The sequence below is a fragment of the Lepisma saccharinum genome, chromosome 7 (genome assembly GCF_977018435.1).
Source record: "Lepisma saccharinum chromosome 7, izLepSacc3.1, whole genome shotgun sequence".
Taxonomy (NCBI): Eukaryota; Metazoa; Arthropoda; class Insecta; order Zygentoma; family Lepismatidae; genus Lepisma; species Lepisma saccharinum.
This window is the reverse complement of record NC_139235.1, coordinates 35,764,885-35,784,939: the sequence shown is the minus strand read 5'-3', so window position 1 is coordinate 35,784,939 and position 20,055 is coordinate 35,764,885. Positions and strand designations below refer to the sequence as shown.

General features: G+C 39.5%; 1 protein-coding gene across 2 annotated transcripts in view; it reads right to left on the bottom strand.

The window, feature by feature from the left end:
• Window positions 1–2,285: 2,285 nt before the first annotated feature.
• The window catches only part of LOC145990196 (proteasome subunit alpha type-6-like), a 35,638-nt gene continuing 17,868 nt past the window's right edge, over window positions 2,286–20,055 (bottom strand). Inside the window, exons 6-7 of one of the 2 annotated variants that reach the window (XM_083125858.1) lie at window positions 18,240–18,334; window positions 2,286–2,654 (exon numbers count right to left, since the gene is read on the bottom strand). In XM_083125858.1, coding sequence (XP_082981984.1) covers window positions 2,597–2,654; window positions 18,240–18,334 — 153 coding nt within the window. In that variant the 3' untranslated portion in view covers window positions 2,286–2,596. Of the gene's footprint in view, window positions 2,655–18,235; window positions 18,335–20,055 lie in introns of those variants that run through there. The other variant, XM_083125859.1, reaches the window with a different exon arrangement.

Sequence of the window (20,055 nt, the reverse complement as noted above, 5' to 3'; positions counted from 1 at the left end):
CTTTTACATTGTCTGAATTGCAAATATTCCATGCGCTTATAGATCGTTGGTTAGTCGGTTCTGTATTCATTCTTCCGCGACAATTGCAAAGTTTGCACGCCACAGTGCAGGGAAATACGGAACTTCGAGAGACATCTGGTGGGGCGCCGTTCTCCCACTTTACGAGACGTAGAGCATTCTCAGGCGCGGTCGCAAGGGGCAAGAGGCGAGGGAACTGGAGGAATCTCTGGCTGGGAGGACGGAGGGTTTGTCCTCCGAAACCCACCCCCTAGCTGAAACTGGCCCCCTCTCCGGAAAATGGTAAACAATGAAGAGTTTCCAGAAGCAATGAAGTTAACATAAGAAAAAAATTACCAACCGTTGAAAAAAATCATTCTGTATTCCATAATCTTATTCATTTATGACATAAGAGTAGAGCAATAAATAATGCAATTTCCAACGAGGAAAGAAAATGTCGATAACTGAAAAAGTAGACTCTTGCTTCATTTTTGTTATTTACCGTCGCTTTCTGCTACTTTTCGGTAATCACGACGATGAGGATGAGTGATGATATAATGAAATTGATGGAGGGGCACTCACAAAGAACACACATGCCCATGCCGGGATTCGAACCCAGGAGCCCTGGCTTTGTAATGTGGTATGCTAGCCACGGAAGTCGGCTATATATTCTTGTTATATGCAAAATTATTGTATACATGCGTTGTATTTTTTCTGAGTTTAGTGAAAAGTACATTTAGATTACAATGATGTGGAGTACATCATGTAGATTTACATATATGTTTTGATTAGCACGTTTGAAAAAATCCTGATAATGTGACAAAGTTGTTCAATTTCTTTTCAAGGCGGATGTTAAATAAATTTGAAACTCGTCATCTAAACTCACCAAGACCCGCTAGAGGAACCTGTAAACTACAAATTTCTTAAAATTTGGCAAAATTGTCTGCCAACCCCGAAGCAATAAAACGACCGGATGGGAAGACGATAGTATTGACACTTGTTGTTTCTTCGTTTTCCATGGAAAAGTGAATCTTTTTCGGTCGTTGTTTGCTGTAGTTGTGCATTTGTCGCGATGAACAGTGTGGAGAAATTGTTGGTGCGAAGTTTTTCTACCAAGAAGTCTGGATGAAATAATAAACATAAAAAACCTAGGCCGTATTTGATTCTAGAACAAGTGTGCAAGAAGGGAGGTCGTGAGTTCACTCGCAAATTTCGCGTTGAAGGACAGAAGGGTGAATTTCAGTTACAAGCATGTCTGAAGATTTCTGGTAAGTTTGAAGTTTTTACTTTAGAGTTTCTGGTAACACAGATATCACCTTTCCAGTGAGACATTTATTTTGGTGCCCTATTTCACATATCAATTAGTCATGTAGGACAGGAGACATTTTCTGTGTAACTTTTTACTAGAAATTTTCACGATCAATGCACGTAAATATTCGTCATTGTGCTTATCAAGTTGTGTAAAAATTAATATCCCTTCTTCTAAATTTTCCCCTCTGTTAAACGACTAAATCTGTTAGAATTCTTAATTTAAAACGTGTAAAACATGATACTCGGTAAACACGAACATATCAATTTCTTATCACGTTGGCTGTTATACGAAATTCATCATTTAAACTCACATTACTAGTACAGCAAATTTGTCCCGGCCAAATGTTGCACAAAAGGCGAAGTAAAATAAAGCAAATCAATAGGGTAAATTTCTGAGCTATCGCCCCTCCACTTTGGATCACCACGAGCTGCCACTGGGTTAAGATACCCATCAACCCCCTTCAGTGTATCACTGTGTGTGTGTGTGTGTGTGTATCCACCTATGATTGTGCTACAGTGCTTTCAAGAGGTAGTATGGAAAGCAACCAATAAAGATGGTTCCCGAGTCAGATAACTCTGATCTGTAGCCCTAGGAATGTTTGTTAAGAAGGTAATGCTGCTTAGTTTGTATTTGTGTTCGACTGATATACATCTAGACAAACATTTAGTGCTTAACACAAGACACCCACTCTTTGAATTTATAAGGTAAAAACTACCATACCTCTGATGCGATCAGTGCCATGCTCTGGCTGCCTATAACGGCCTCCCTCTATACTCATTTATTAGTGCTTGCGTGAACCCCATATATGGTTCATCATCTTAGAATTTACTTTGCATAAGTAAAGGTATAAATTTTCCTTTGATACGAACTCGTTACTAAAGAACACTTCTACTTGAAAGCTTAAGGCAACAGAGTAAATAAAGTAAGGGTAAATATATGTATCTGTATATTTTGATCATTACAAGTAAACAACAAATAGGTTTGTGGATGTGATTTATTTGCAAAAAAAACTGTTCAATGATAGTTCTTTAATGCACTTACAATTCCAACAACAGGGAAAATAATTTCTCAGAAATAAAAACTGAAAACAATTCTTCAGACTAACATTTCAGTACCTACAATACACTTGTTTATAATACTGGGGTACTGAAAAAAAAAAACAGACTATGGTGCGAATGATTTCCATTACAAAAGGGGAGATGTAAGAATAAATATGGAAAATTAGATATTTTTTTTGTTTGTATTAGAAAATGAGTAATAAAAAATGCACCAATCCCCAACTTCAAATTAATCCCTCTCTGCAATTGCAGTTAGATGACGATCAATTTCAGTTTCATTTAGAATTCTGAAAAGAAAAAGAAGAAATTACAATTACCTCACACGTTAACACAACATATAAAAATCAATGCTAACATGTAATAATTAATAAACAAGAATGCATTCTTTAACCCTTAAACAGAAACATAGGTCTTTACTTCATAAATAGAAACATCCGGTCTGAGACACCTTATTTTTTAATATTTGTTATTACATATTTTTATAGTTTTTTAGACAATAAAAGAGCAAAATCATGGTTAATAACTCAAACTTATTGAAAACTAAAATTACATGGGAACAAAACTAAGAAAATGTATTATGTAAATCACTTCCAACCTTGGCATTGAATATGTAATGCGAAACACCCGGTCTGTTATACTTGCAAGTTTTCAAACAACAATAAGTCTCTCGTAACAAACAGTCACAAACTGAGCAGTAACATGTGCAGAGTGTAGGCAAGTGGTTGATAATAAGGTACTCTGGAGGGGGGGGAGACAGCTCAATCAGTGTTGCCACACTGTAGAACTACAAAACACTAAAGGTCTCACAGACCGATGTTTCTGTTTAAGGGTTAAATACATAAGCTGGAAGATTTATAGTAAAATCAACAAACTTTGTAGCTATCGTACAAAATTTCCTAATACAGTGAAACCTTGATTTTATGTTCTTCGGGAGACCAATAAGAAAAAAAAACAAGAAAATGTAAAACCAGAAAAAAAAATTATAACATCTTGCTCTATTGAGACCATACAGATTGAATGTATAATCTTGGGATATACAGGGTTAGCCTAAAAGAAGTAAGACAGTTTAAACACTTTATAAATTGAAAGTAGTTTGTTACATCAGAAAGCATTTAGTACTGTTGTATACAGAAGTCTTCAAGTTTACGACCTCTGCTTTTCAATTATCTTTGTGACGTCAGCATCACGTGAGCACCCTTGACGTAAGTCTAGTATGGCCGCTAGCCAGGTGGAGAAGGCTTTCTGCATGATTGAATTTGTAAAAACAAATTCTGTTACTATCGCGCAGCGTCGTTTTAGAATACGGTATGGTAAACAACCATCCACAAGGCAGTCAATCTATGATTGGAGCAAGAAATTTGAGGAAACATGTTGTCTGTGCAAGGTAAAAAGTCATGTTTCAGGAGAACTGGACCATCGCATTAATATCTGGCATGTTCAAAAGGGTCACACATAGAACACTTGTAACTTACCAATGTAAACTGGACGTGCTCTTCAAATCATGCAAGTATTCCAGCTCTATTATTAAAACTCTTCTTTTCTGTAAAACTTTGAGTGTATTTCTTTTAGGCTAACCTGTACACCGAGTTATATGTATAGTGAATGAAAGGAAGGGGGAAGGATTAGAGGGGGCAGTCAATGTTATACATGGTATGAGAAACTAATTTTTTTAACTGACATTTTGAATGTTTTCCACTTTTATAAAACTTTTCCTTGAACAACAAAAACATATGTTGCATTGAAGGCTTTCTACATTTGAAATATGGATCAGTATATTTCCATAATTAATACAATTACTGTCTTTAACAATACCTTGGTTACATTTCTTGGCCAAAATATGCATTTTCCACATTTTCTGAATTGACAATATCTACGATAAGGTAAAAGTTCCCAGTGCATATAGCACCATATATATAATATAAGGCATATTTAGGGGATGTGGGGGTAGGGCTCCACACACTCTCAATCTCAGCCACTTTGGATGTGATTAGCATGGAGGTAATGTGATCCTGAATTCAGGAAATGATTTTCTGACTTTCCAGGATCCCAAATGGTCAGGAAATTCCAAATGATCGTGTTTCATTTTAAGAATTTCTCATGCTGTCCACCCTTAGTTCTTTTACAATAATATTTTATGGATTTTGGTGCATTGGCTAATACAGTAGTGTCCCCATAACTAGTGATAAAATGTCCATCTAATTGTGCTTGAAACAAACATATATTATTATTATAATTATATTAACAAGGCAGTTTTCTGTGAACCGTATCAGTAACTGTTCAATCAAAGTTGTACTGAGTGAGCCTTTGTACAATATAAGAAGATGTGTGTATAATTTTGAGTAAGTTTACTTCAAATCATAACAAACAACCCACAAATATTGTGGGGAAACCTTCACAGGTATACTCGGTGAAAACCTAAAGAAGACAGCAGCACATAATAAGAAAATAAAGGGCAATCTATGGAGAAATTATGCTAGTCATTGAACTATGCAGCAATAAAAGGATTGGATTTTTGTTTTAAGTCCACTTTATGCACATTAAAGCTAATCGGGACTACATGTACAGTTTAAAGTGGGATCCGAACCAGTGTGCAATGTGCCTCCACCAGGTATCGAACCCGGAACCACTTGATTTACAAGGCAATGACGTAACCACTACGCCATCGGGGAGGCCTGCAGCAATAAAAGGTAATTTAGAAGAGTCAATTGGAAAATGTGTAAATATACAAAGCCATGTCTGTAGTGGACATGTTGAATGGTTTAATCATGAACAGGCCAACAAGTGTTGAAGTTCTTTTTTTTTTTTTTTTTTTTTGTATGTCTCTTCATCGATTTCATCAAATTATAATTCAATCTCATCATGATTAGCCATATGCCGTGGTGGTCTAGTTGGGTGCCACACAGGAGACGCGGGTTCGATTCTCAGGCTGGGTGATATAAGGTAGGAATTTTTCTGGCAAAAAGCAGCTCTGGGGCTCACCCCGCCTCAAATCAATCGGTACCTGGAGGGAGGGGTGGTAAAGGCAACTGGAGCATAGTGCTGATCATATCACCTCCAAAAATGGCCGAGACCAAGAATGTGCAGGTCTCCTACCCTAACATCCCCTAAATGTGCCTTCATGGCACAGTGCTACCTGCACAGGGAACTTTTACCTTTATGATCACCCATGCACATTGAATGTGAAAGACAAAGAGAATAAAAAGCATTGGGATGATTAATACAAATTATGAAGTTGGGATGGTATCTGGCATCAATTACAGGAGAAGAGGGAGGGACAGGATTTCTTACAGGGATGTAGGAATCAGCTTTGGTGATTGTCTGTTGATGAGGGTGGAGATATAGCCATGGTTGACTATTGTCCTCTGATGGGACAGAACAGAATGGTGCTTCAGGTATGGTTGGGTTGGCAACTGGAGACAAGAAGGTTCTGAAAGTGGTTGGTGGATCTGTAGGAATGGCCACACAGTCCAGAATAATCAGGTTGGTTGATTTGGTGTTTTTTAAGTCCACTTTATGCCAGGGTTGGCCCGAGTGTGCCCAGCCCAGTTTTCCCCATGCGGGATTTTTCAGAAAAACCCACCAAAAAAACCCAGTGAAAATGTGGCTTTCAAAAAAAATTTGTAAACTATTGCTTTAAATACTTGTGAGGTTCTAAGATTGTCCAAAAGTTTTCGAAAACTTGTAAAGAGAATGCTTAGAATAGCTTATAATACTAAAAATAATGAATATAGAACAAGTCCTAGTGGTTTTTTTCTGGTTATTTTCCCCAATTCATGCTAGAAGTGGACTTTTAACAAATAACAAGAATATATATATATCCAAGAAACAAGAAAGAAAAAGTATCAGACATTTTTAGATAAAACATTTGCATTGATTGATGCAACATAGTTGAACAAAGCTTATAATTTTTAATTGTGGTAGCATTATGGTTATCAGTCACGTCCGTATGTGGGGGAACCAATAGTGGCACATCATAGTTTCAACTGTGATGATTAGGGCTCGGAAGCTGAAAACCTATAAATTGCCAAAAAAAGACCTATAAAAAGACCTAAAAATGGAAAAAAGTATGTATAAATGCCATCCAAATTAATTAATAACTTGAGTTTTAATTACATATTTAATGTATATCCGTGCTGAAAGCTTCAAAACAAGAGAAAGTTGCCACTTACAGCGCAACTTTCCAGACAAGTTACGGTTAAAGGACCTTGTACTGTACCTGCTTCAGTCGTCCAAAAATGTTTTTCTCTCGTTTCAGGAATGGTTGAAATATATATATATATCTATATATATATATATATATATATATATATATATATATATATATATATATATATATATATATATATATATATATATATATATATATATATATATATATATATATATATATATATATATATATATATATATATATATATATATATATATATATATATATATATTTCTTTACTACAGAAAGGATGTTTAAGAGGTGATGATCTGATGATGATTCGAATTGAGAATGAGCAGTAAAAACGTTGTCGAAAGAAGGTGAAGTTGCAAAAAAAAAGCTGTTAAGACCTAAAAAAAAAGGCTAAAAAAGGACAAATAAAACCCACCTTTTTCTGGCCTACAATGACCCAAAATGAACATATATTATGTTGGGCCTAGTCTTCAGACACTAGGAAAAGAAAGGATATTTCCTCAACTTCCAAGCCCTAGTGATGATCAATTGATACAATAATTTTTGGCAGCATTATAAGGGCAAATTGAGTACATTTTATTGAAATGTCATTAATTGTGGTATAATTAAAACGGAACATTCTTTAAATGATTTTTCTCATTTCTCAACATAATGGGTTGCTTGCCTATTCAACATAAATGTTATTTATATCTGATTTGGAGCTCTATACACATGCAAGTCTTGCACCTTCATGATCTACCACAATTTCAGTTTTCTTTTTTTTCTTCTTTTTAAGGGTGTAGGGTACTCAAGTAAATACTGTGCAAATGTATACCGTACTTTCATATTTTGATAATTTTTGACATTTTCAAACCTTTGAATAGACTATAGTTTTGAGCTTTGAGCATGAAAGTTACAGGAGAATTATGTACTTGCACTATAATTTGACCATAAAATCATCAAAATATGGTGCATGAGTTAGGGTGGATGGGCAGTCATCTATTTAGTGACCATGCTGGCGTAAATTTAGAATCATTTAGGTAAAATTATTTCTGCAGCTAGAAGACTTGTGAGCAAAATTTTCGATACAGCTCTATGCTCTGCTCCACATTTTTTTTCCAAAACTGTCAAGAATATATTTTCGGAGTACATATAAGGAATTAAACTGAGTCATTTTAGAGATTTCATTGGTCCGCAATTTTGCAGTAAAAATTTTAAAATAATATTTCATAGCTTACGAGGGGAGTGGTGGTAAAATCACAAATGTTGCATTTATGATGGCAGTTATCATAAATGCAAAGTTTTCGAGTTGCATTTTTTATAACTTGAAAGTTTGGTCTCAAATTTTATTTGAGAAAAATTGGTCATCATGTTTAAAGATAGTACACGACAGACCGGTTTAACATGTCATGCGAGAGCTTTAAATTATGGTCATATATCATGAATAAATAATAAATAATTATAGATGTTTTCTGTGTACATGGGTATGTTTGCAAATACAATTATGCCTGTATGTGTGTATATTTGTTTATATGAGTAATTACATGTGTATAGTTATAAATGCCTCAGTCTGTATATACAAGGGTCGTTCAAGGTTGACCGGGACTTTTATTTCTGCAGAGGAAATAGGTAGCAGAAGAAACACCAAACTATGTCAGTTTTTCAAAGTATTCTCCGTGCACGCCGAGGCACCGTTGCCATCGTTCTGGCAGCTCCCGAATTCCTTTGGCGTAGAAAGAACTTGATTGTTGTTGTAGCCACTGCGTTTTGCTTTTCTTGGGGGGGGGGGGGGGTAACCTTTATGCCGCCACTCCATGCTGCGTCTTTTGGTCCCTGGGGTTGAATTGTGCAACCATGTTTCATCACACGTGATGATGGATTGCAACAATTCATCACCTTCTGCTCGAAACCGATTCAGAAGCTGTTCACAGACAGTCCTGCGTGTCCACTTCTGATCGAATGTCAGCTGGCGGGGAACCCACCTTGCACAGATTTTGCGGAAGCGTAAATGGTCGTGAATTATTGTCTCAACACTCCCGACACTGATATTCACCTCGGCAGCCATATCCCGCACTGTTACTCGCCGGTTCTCAAGAATCATTTGCTCAACACGTGCGATATTCACTGGTGTGACTGCAGTCGGGCAAATGTGTCCATGCGCTTCATTTATCACCAGCTCCCGTCCTTCGCGAAACTGCTCACACCATTCGTACACTCTTGTCCGCGACATCGTTTGTTCACCATACTGTGCTTGCAATCGTCTGAAAATCTCAGCTGGTTTCACTTTCTCCTTCACGAGGAATTTAAGTACACACCGCTGCTTCACAGCCACAGACACACTGCTTGCCGCCATGTTCGCTGCAAGTGCTGCGCATGCGCGAAATACGTCATGCCGGGCAGTAGTTACTCGCGAAGGAATACATTACGTCACCCGCACGTTTCATCATGATCCGGCTATTCATCGATTTTTTACGTACGAAAATCCCGGTCAACCTTGAACGACCCTTGTATCTTGTTCTACCTCAGTGAATATCATTTTTGGATTTATGTTCTCTAGAATACTTGTGCTGATGTTCTTTATGAAACGATTATTGTAGTTTTGCTCTCCTTCTTCTTCTTTTGTTTTGTATTGTTGGAATTATAATTTTTAATTGTTTAAAATATACATGGGGAAATAATATATATATATATATATATATATATATATATATATATATAATGGATAAAAGCAAGGAGGGCCAAAAGGGCTAAGTAAAAATCAAATAAGGTAAAAGGAAACACTCACCGGACAGTAGAAAAATTCAAAATTTTCGCTAATTTATAGCATCATCGGTGTGAGAAGAAACAGAAGACGGAACCGGAAGTTGGGGTCCTGCAGAGTTGCCAGGTCCCCATTGAAGAAGAAGCGGTGCGTAGAACGAAAAAAACACTGTTTCGTCACCAGGCTTGTCGTAAACTGTGAGTGGGGAGGATGAGTTGGGAGGGAGGGCGGGAGGGTGGGTGAGGGTGGGCATTACTGGGTGGCCTTGTTCAGGCCAGGTGGAGTGGTTGCACTCATGGCCGATATATAGGCCCTCTCCCATCTTTTGCGAACAGAGGTGTTGGCTGGTTGGGGTAGGAGGTGGATGATCGCTACCCGGAAGCAGTCGTTGAAACTGATGTTGTGGTGGTTGGTGTGGACGGCGACAGTGAAGTCCAGGTTGTGGGTGGAGGAGCGGTGGTTATTGATGCGGAGGTTGAGGGCCGTTGATGTTTCCCCCAGGTAAAAATCACCACAGATGTTGCAGGTGAGGATGTAGATAAGGTTTGAGGCATGGCAGGTCCCTTTGGGATGGAGGGTAAATTTGCCAGTGGCCGTGTGCACCTGGAGGGTGTGAGAAGTGATGAGGATGGGACAGGTCTTGCACCTGGGTCGGTTGCATTTATGGGCAGGGGGGTGTTGGATGTGTGGTGAAGGAGTGTTGTGGACCAGGATGTTTTGGAGGTTAGGGGGGCGTTTGAAAACCACCCTGGGTTTGTCGGGAAATATGTTTTTGGTTTCGGGATCACTGTGGAGGATTGGGAGAAGAGAGTGCAGTGTGTGCCTGATTTTGTTGAGGTGGGGATGATATTGGGTGATGAGTGCAGGTGGGTTGGTGGCAGCAGGTTTCTTGGTGGTAGTGGTATGTGAGGCAGCTCGTGATATTTGCTTGGTGACCAGGATGGAGGGATATCCACGGTTAACCAGGGCCTGGTGTAGGCGGAGGTTATAATTCTGGCGGGAGGTGGGTGAAGAGTTCAGGCGCTGTCCCCTGAGGGCCAGAGAGAATGGAATTGCTTTTTTGGTGTGGAACGGGTGGGAGCTGGAGAAGTGTAGGTATTGCATGTGGTTGGTGGGTTTTATGTGGATGGAGGTAGTCAGGTGTCCTCCCTCGATGTGCACGTCCACATCCAGGAAGGTTATCTGGTTGGGGGAGTGTGTCCAGGTGAATTTTAGGGAACGGAAGTGGTTAAGTTGGTCCAGGAAGGCTGACAAGGATGGTTCTCCATGTGTCCAGAGCATGAAGATGTCGTCGATGAAGCGGAGCCAGAGGAGGGGTTGGGTAGCCAAAAACTCTTGCTCAAGTTGGCCCATGAAGAGGTTTGCATAGGATGGGGCCATTCTGGTACCCATGGCTGTACCTCGGATCTGTAGGAAATTTTGGTTTTCAAAGGTGAAGTTGTTACAAGTGAGGACAAGGTGGGCTAGGTGGGTCAGGAAGTTGGTGCTGGGGTTGTGAGGTTTGGGTCTGCTATTGAGATAGAATTCTATGGAGCGGAGGCCATGGGAGTGAGGTATGTTGGTGTAGAGGGAAGTGACATCAATGGTGGCAAGGATGGTATTTGGGGGCAATGATGGGAGGGTGCTGATTTTCTGGAGGAAGTGGTTGGTGTCACGGAGGTAGGAGGGCAGAGCTTTCACAAGAGGCTGGAGATGGGAGTCACTTCCTCCAGAAAATCAGCACCCTCCCATCATTGCCCCCAAATACCATCCTTGCCACCATTGATGTCACTTCCCTCTACACCAACATACCTCACTCCCATGGCCTCCGCTCCATAGAATTCTATCTCAATAGCAGACCCAAACCTCACAACCCCAGCACCAACTTCCTGACCCACCTAGCCCACCTTGTCCTCACTTGTAACAACTTCACCTTTGAAAACCAAAATTTCCTACAGATCCGAGGTACAGCCATGGGTACCAGAATGGCCCCATCCTATGCAAACCTCTTCATGGGCCAACTTGAGCAAGAGTTTTTGGCTACCCAACCCCTCCTCTGGCTCCGCTTCATCGACGACATCTTCATGCTCTGGACACATGGAGAACCATCCTTGTCAGCCTTCCTGGACCAACTTAACCACTTCCGTTCCCTAAAATTCACCTGGACACACTCCCCCAACCAGATAACCTTCCTGGATGTGGACGTGCACATCGAGGGAGGACACCTGACTACCTCCATCCACATAAAACCCACCAACCACATGCAATACCTACACTTCTCCAGCTCCCACCCGTTCCACACCAAAAAAGCAATTCCATTCTCTCTGGCCCTCAGGGGACAGCGCCTGAACTCTTCACCCACCTCCCGCCAGAATTATAACCTCCGCCTACACCAGGCCCTGGTTAACCGTGGATATCCCTCCATCCTGGTCACCAAGCAAATATCACGAGCTGCCTCACATACCACTACCACCAAGAAACCTGCTGCCACCAACCCACCTGCACTCATCACCCAATATCATCCCCACCTCAACAAAATCAGGCACACACTGCACTCTCTTCTCCCAATCCTCCACAGTGATCCCGAAACCAAAAACATATTTCCCGACAAACCCAGGGTGGTTTTCAAACGCCCCCCTAACCTCCAAAACATCCTGGTCCACAACACTCCTTCACCACACATCCAACACCCCCCTGCCCATAAATGCAACCGACCCAGGTGCAAGACCTGTCCCATCCTCATCACTTCTCACACCCTCCAGGTGCACACGGCCACTGGCAAATTTACCCTCCATCCCAAAGGGACCTGCCATGCCTCAAACCTTATCTACATCCTCACCTGCAACATCTGTGGTGATTTTTACCTGGGGGAAACATCAACGGCCCTCAACCTCCGCATCAATAACCACCGCTCCTCCACCCACAACCTGGACTTCACTGTCGCCGTCCACACCAACCACCACAACATCAGTTTCAACGACTGCTTCCGGGTAGCGATCATCCACCTCCTACCCCAACCAGCCAACACCTCTGTTCGCAAAAGATGGGAGAGGGCCTATATATCGGCCATGAGTGCAACCACTCCACCTGGCCTGAACAAGGCCACCCAGTAATGCCCACCCTCACCCACCCTCCCGCCCTCCCTCCCAACTCATCCTCCCCACTCACAGTTTACGACAAGCCTGGTGACGAAACAGTGTTTTTTTCGTTCTACGCACCGCTTCTTCTTCAATGGGGACCTGGCAACTCTGCAGGACCCCAACTTCCGGTTCCGTCTTCTGTTTCTTCTCACACCGATGATGCTATAAATTAGCGAAAATTTTGAATTTTTCTACTGTCCGGTGAGTGTTTCCTTTTACCTTATTTGATTTTTATATATATATATATATATATATATATATATGTATATATATATGTAAGCCTATTGTAATTTGAGCGAAAGCTCTGTTATAGGTGAAATAAATAAATATTTGACTAGGTTACATTCTTGAAGATTAAGAAACTCAAGTCTCGGCAATGTTATGGCATCATTTGAGTTTTAAGCTTTTAATAAAAACTGTAATATATTGTGTGCTTAAGGAAAGGTGAGGGTAAGTCACCAATTTTGAGACCACGATAACTGCAGTAAAGTTCAAGGTTTTAGCTGAAATTAATCACATTTGTTCAAAGCATTTAAACATTGTAGATGAAAAATGGATTTTTCATATGCTGAGGTAGATTCAAATTCTGATTACACTTTCAAATGACTAAACTACATTTCTGGAGATAAAGAAAAACTCTCTTAAGATTTTTAGGGCATCCATCACTTAAGCTGCAGTTCACAATAAATGTTTTGAAATATAGTGCATGTTTGGGGAGCCTTGGGGACCAAATTGGGGGGGGGGGGGGGGGTCAGGAGAACTGCCATCTTCATAACAGCCAGACAATTGAATGTGGCAAAATTATAATTTGGCATGGGCGGAGGAGGTAATTATGCTTGAAACATCCAGAAAAATAATGGGAAAAGACAACTGTGATAAACTGTGAACAAATTGTATTGAAGCAGATTGGAAACATTGTGTTGCATAGTATTCTTGGATTATTTAATGGTCTATGGCATATGAAATAAATGAGATAATAAATGTGTTTGTAGCTGTAACATAATTCATTCCAACAAAGGCACAACACTGCATTCACAAAATAATTTGTTTCATAAACTGAAGTTCAGAATGGAATATTCACTAATAGTACTTACTAAAAATGTCCTGCATCTTGAAAAACATACTTTAATATGCTTAACCCTTAACCCGAACCATCGGTCTGACAGACCCCATGAAAATATCATGGGGCTTGTGAGGGTGGCTATACTCTTGCGCTCTCCATCCGGAAACTCGCTGTACCTTTTGCCCCTCACCCAGTGGAGGCACATAGTGGTTTGGATCCCACTTTAAACTGTAGGTCCAGTCCCGATTAGTCTTACTGTGCATAAAGTGAACTTAAAACACCAAATCAATCAATCAAAATCTTTCCCCCATAATGTTTACCTCTGAACTAGCCAAACCATATCAATGGCTTGTTGAGTATCGATCGGCACGGCAGCTTTTTTGTGAGGATACGGGGTCTTGTGAGACCAGGTAGTTTGATTTACATTGGAATCGCCCCGATCTGTTGTGTAAATTTGTGGTGAGTGTTTGTTTTTGTCCCTTTTGTTGTATTTTTGTGAACAGTGTTTCCATGGCCCAAGAAAGAAATCGAGCCATTTTGCGAGTCACAGACGACTATTTTGACGAACATGTTAGGAAACTATTACAAAATGAAGAGTCGGAACTCAAGGATGACTGTGATGAGAGTGCTGTTTCCGAGACAATCGATGACTCTGATGCTGATCACGTTTATTCTCCTGAGTCGCAGGATGGTGGAGATTCCGGAAGAAGTAGTGACGATAATGAAAACTGATTCTGGATGACTGTGAAGTTCTTGCTCGTGTCGTCACCTCTTCTCTGCTAGAGCCAACATCAACTGAAATGTCATGCCCCTCGACCAGCTCCCCAGTTTTTAGTTTGTCAGTGCGAGAGGCAACCCATACATATGAAGAAGTGTTGAACTGCCAAAACATTGTCACACTCCTCAAAATAACACCTGATCTTACTGAGCAAAGGGCTCTTCTTATAATTTTCTTGTACTCCTCAATTTTTAAATCTGCTCATGCGTTCCGTGTTCTCAAAGAAGGCTGTAAGCAGCCAAATTTTTACTGTTCTAAATAAACAATTAATATTCCTTCTTATTTATTGAACCTTACATAGATAAAATAATTGAAAGTTGATAATTAAGGCTCACAGAACAAATATTTTTAACAAAAAATAAATAAATTGGATATACAAAAGAAAATATGCATGTTGGTCTGACAGACTGGGTGGTTTGGATTACGCACAAACAAAAACATGGTTCGCGTTAAGGGTTAAATTTTGAGTATCGTTGCAGGAGGAAGTAAGTAACAAACTTGAATGCTAAAATTAAAAGTGTCACTGTAAAAAAGTTTGTTATGGCTTCTTTTTTTCTGGGAAGAATGGTTCCTGCACTATTCAAGTTGATTTCTTATGTTACTGTGTTGCTTATTAATGTGTGCATCATAACAACTACTCAAAATTGTGTTAGCATTTTGTAGGTTTGGTGTGTATTACTCACAATTCCAGAATATAAAAAAGACATTAAAAACTGTACTTACGTATGCAAGTATGTTGTTCCTATTTTTCTTTCTGTAGAATGACGTTTCGGAGATTAACTATCCCCTTCTTCAGGTTCGTATGAAAAAACTAGGTACTTAGCTTAGTATCATGTCGAAAAATAATATAAGGATTGTGGACAAGGGTTGGTGTGGATACATTTAAAATATTATATCCTCACCCTAGAGGTATATAAAAAGCTCGTCGTTCACTAAAAAAACATGCACAATAAACCTATTCTCATTTTTAAAATGTTAAAAAAAACTTAAAAACCTGCATGTATCACTATACAACTTGCAGGTTCGGCCATTCCTGCCCAACTGTGCTTCCTAATCTACATGAAGGTCAGTTCTCCACGAATGTTTTCCTCTTCCCTTTATTTTCTCATTTCCCCTTATCACGTCACAAATCCAACGTAAATTCATGTTCTTCCCGGGCAGCTTGGATAATTTCGATGTTATTAACCTATACCCAAGTGTACCGAGAGGGAGGGTGGGATATTGTTTACTGAGGTGGCTATTAGAAAAAGGTATAGACATCCTTACAGCTTGGGAGTATGTACGATGGTATAACCTTGTAACAGAATATAACTTTTTCTACGTCAATGACAATATTTATAAACCAAAAAAAAGGCTTGGCGATGAGAAACCCTATTTCAGGTATAGAAGCGAGCATTTTTATGCACTTCATAGAGAAGGCAGCTTTGGAAAAAATGGGAATAGGTATTAAATATTACGGGAGATATGTAGATGATATCTTGATTATAGGAAAGGGGGTAGCACTGAACAAGGTCTTTGAAGAATTACAAAAATAAGACGAAAGAATAAACTTCACTAGGTAAAACTTAATCGACGGAAAAATCAATTTTCTGGATCTTAGTATCTTGAAAGAAGGGAATAGGATTAGAACAGGAGTATATCATAAACTCCTATCGGGGAACTTATATATTAATAAGGAATCGGCGCACCTCGAAAAAACAAAGAAAAATGTATTCCTAAACTTTTTTATTAGGGCTGGTAGACTATGCAATAGTGGAAATGAAAAAGACAACGAAATTCCGTGGATAAGAAAAACAGGATTAAAAAATGGATATACAAATAGAGAAATGGATAAGATTGTGGGAAGAGCACAGAAAATTATTATGAAAGAAACCAAAAAAGAGGAAGGATATCAAAAAGAGAATGAAAAAATCGAAAATGCGAAGGTAAAGTATGTTGGCATCCCTTACCATCAAATTGTATCCGAAAAAATTGGAAAAATAACGAGAGATTTTGGGATCGTTTGCGGGATGAAAGCCCCAAAGAATGTGGAAAAATACTTTACTGATTATAAGAAAGGAAAGAGGACTAGGGAAATACCAGAAAAACAGAAGGGGGTTTATCGAATAGAATGTCAATGTGGGAAGGAGTACATAGGACAGACAGGTCGAAATATGGGTAAGAGATGGAGCAAACATGAAAAAGATATAAGAGAAAAAGTTTCCAAAACAGGTCTCTCAGAACACATTTTGGAAAGCGGACACAGAATCACAAAAAAGGTGATAATTAGAAAAGAAAAGAGGAAGTTAGGAAGAAATGTGTGTGAAACAGCAAATATTTGTAGAGGGGGGAAGAATAATCTTAATAGGGATGAAGGAAATTTAGAAGAAGGGTGGATCAATTTCCTCAAAAAATGGGACAAAGCCTGGAAGATTGAACCCAATATCGGTGAATCATACAAGTACACACACACACACACATGCATTTCTCTCGTTTGATTGACTGATTTGTTTAAATTTACTTCTTTTTTCTGCCACATTTGGCTAATCGCGAAGATGAGAATGAGTGATGATATGAAGAGACTTGCAAAGAATACTCGTGCCCATGCTGGGATTCGAACCCACGACCTCTGACATGGTATACATTTCTCTTGTTAAAATGAAATGTTAATAGTCCTCACCTATAATAAGGTACCCATATGTAGTAACGTTGTTTACTGCCATAAAAAAAAGCAGTAGGAGGAATGAACACTACTACCAACAGACAGATTTTTTTTTTCGGAAGGGACTGGAGGCCGAGATTTCAACCCGGGACCCCTAGTACAATGTCTTCCTCAAAGGGTATAGACTGTGATAGCGGTGAATGGCGGACCTATCCAGCACTGGCACCAGAGCAACTCCAGGTAATCACATTCCTAATGTGTGTCCCGTCATTATTGGCAATAATATACAGGGTGTCCCAAAAGTCTCCATGCAATGGAATATTATTTTTTCTTTCCAAGTGAGACGCAAATATGTCATTGACTCACGAGGAGCACATCTAATTGAACAAAAATTAATGGCGGGAACACATTGACTTGTGCCTGGCTCTCAAAGGTCGGCACATTGAGCACATTATGTGACATTTCATGTCTAAAGTGACATTCCCTATGTATGGGATTTTTTGGGAGACCCTGCAGTGTATGTGGAGTATGTGAAACGGACAAACAATAATATTGTCTGTATAATGGACACATTTGGATATTCAGATAAAATTCTATCAGGCCTGAGTAGCCTAAGGTGTTTCACTGACCCTGAAATGAAGTCCAAGAAGTTATTTGTCACATGGAGTGAGACCAAGTGAACTTTCTGAGCCAGTAACTCTTTTTCAGTCTGTTCTCCCTCCCGACAGTGAGGATGAGTGGTAATTAGTTGAAGAAAGACTTACAGATAGAGAGAAAACAGAGGACTTCTCTGTTGGTGTAGTGATAACATGGTCACCTTGTAAACTACAGGTCACAGGTTTGAACACTGGTGTAGGATAATACACAGTGGTTCAGATCCCACTATTGAACTGTAGGTCCTGTCCCGATTAGTCTATACCAGCAGAAAGCAGACTTAAAACAATAGACTGAGGATTACATTGGTTGTGGGTCCAGACACAAGGGCCTTGACTTGCAAGAATACATTTGCAGAATGTACTACATAGAAGAAAGACATAGTGCCATTTGTGTGCTCTTACACCCTAACCCCCTGCAAGAGAAAGGTGAATGAGTTGCACAGCCAATACAAGGGCCTCATGGCTTATCACACCTTAAAAAAAATTATAAAGAGCAAAATAGTCAGATTAGACATAAGATAGAGGTTACCGACTTAAAATATAAAACTGAACACATTTCCTTAAAACACGTAAAAATGGGAAAGGACAAGCATAACAGGTTTTCAGAATATGAAAAAAAAAACATGATAAACTTACTACATTTACAAGTTATCATATTTAAAATGTATATTGGTAAAAAAAAATTGACTTACTTGAATTTTGGAGCAGTCTTTGATACCACACCAATTTCAATTTCAGAGGGCTTGAAGTCCACCGACAACACAGTTGTGAGGCAGTTGATAGCCAGCTGAAAAATACAGAAAATGATAAATAAGTATTCAAATGATACAGCAAATAATTACATGTACATCACGTTGGAAAAATAAATATACATTTTCAGGTTGAAATTTAGCATCAGGTAATAATCAAAACTTAATTAATATATTTCATATGTAAAGTTTGGTGTTTCCGCATTGCAAATTTTGATTCGCAATGTGGAAACACCAAACTTTACGTATGAAATATGGTCCACCATTAATTATTATACTCAAAAAGGTTAGTGCAAAATAATATTGTGGTTTAATCTTGTGGAAGTTCTGGTGCACAGTGGTGAATTATGGAAAGTGGCTACAATGATGAATTATGGACAGTGGCCAGTGTATTAGATTGTTGCAGTAACGGAATCCAAATATGGTTTGGACCAGGGTTTCGGAGTGGAGTGCGGAGCGTACTAAAGGAGCTCTCCGGAGCGTGTCTGAAGCGTTGCTTCTATTCCGCTCCAAAGTGAAGTTTGATACAACAGCACTCCGCTCCAGAGTGGAGTGGTTCGGCTTTTAGAGACACGCACTCCGATCCGGAGCGGATTGGTTCAGCTTTTTGAGGTGCACGCTCCGAGCATGATACACCACCACTCCGCTCTGGAGCAGTTCGGCTTTTTGAGAATCACGCTCCGATCCGGAGCAGAGCATGATGCACCAGTACTCCGCTCCGGAGCGTGGAGCTTTGGACAGCACACTCCGATGAGGAATTATTTTTAAATTTTTCATGTTGTAATGCAACTATGAATAATGGGAATGTGCAGTACATTAAAGCCGACTTCCGTGATGGAGTGGTTATAATGGAACCACATGCAAAAGAGCCTGCACTCCTGTGCATCGTACTCTAGTTATTTGTCTGTATGATCGCTCGCACTTGGAGGGGAGGGACAGAGTGGAACAAGCTTCCTTATGGCCGAGTGAAATGGGTGAACGGGGAGGTGCATGGGGATTTTTGGCCGAAACTTTTTTGTTTGTGGTCGCTCGAATATAACTTTAGTAACTCACTTATGTCTCATATTATCAACCACATTGTTTATTTCCCTTAACATGAAAATTTAAAATTATGTTCTGGCCACAGTACTGAATGACATGTGTGCAGGTGATCACACGATCACTTGTTACCAAGATGGCGGCAATGCAGGAAAATGCTAAGTGCATGTTATTGCTTGCCAAGTTAAAAATCTTGTTTTGGTGAGAAGAAAGTCCCAAACAACGTTTGGAATAACACCTCCAGCGGAGACAAGTATCCAGAGATGGTACGAAAAGTGTAAGGCTACGTATGGAAAGTGTAGTAGATTTGCCACGTATTGGGAGGCCAGAACACAATTCTCCAATTCAAAATGAAGATTGCAATAGTGTTTGAACGTGAATGGTGACCAGCTGGAGATCTGGCGATGAACCAAACTCATCAAAAATTAATTTTAAAGTTTAATTTGTATAAGAAGCAATATTTTGTTGTAATAAACCTATTACTTTAAAAGTTATAACTTTTTAGAACCACCATGTAACGAGAAAAAAAAGTATCTGTGAGGCACATTATCTCACACCCTGATCAAAATCAAAAGAAAGTCTCAACAGAATTACACAATGACAGCAGGTAGGCACATCATTCATTTACTGAAAAAGTTAATATGAAGCAGTTGCACACAGCCCAGCATACACGTAAAGGTTCTCGGCAAAACAACGCAATTTGGAGGCCTGTTAAGCACTA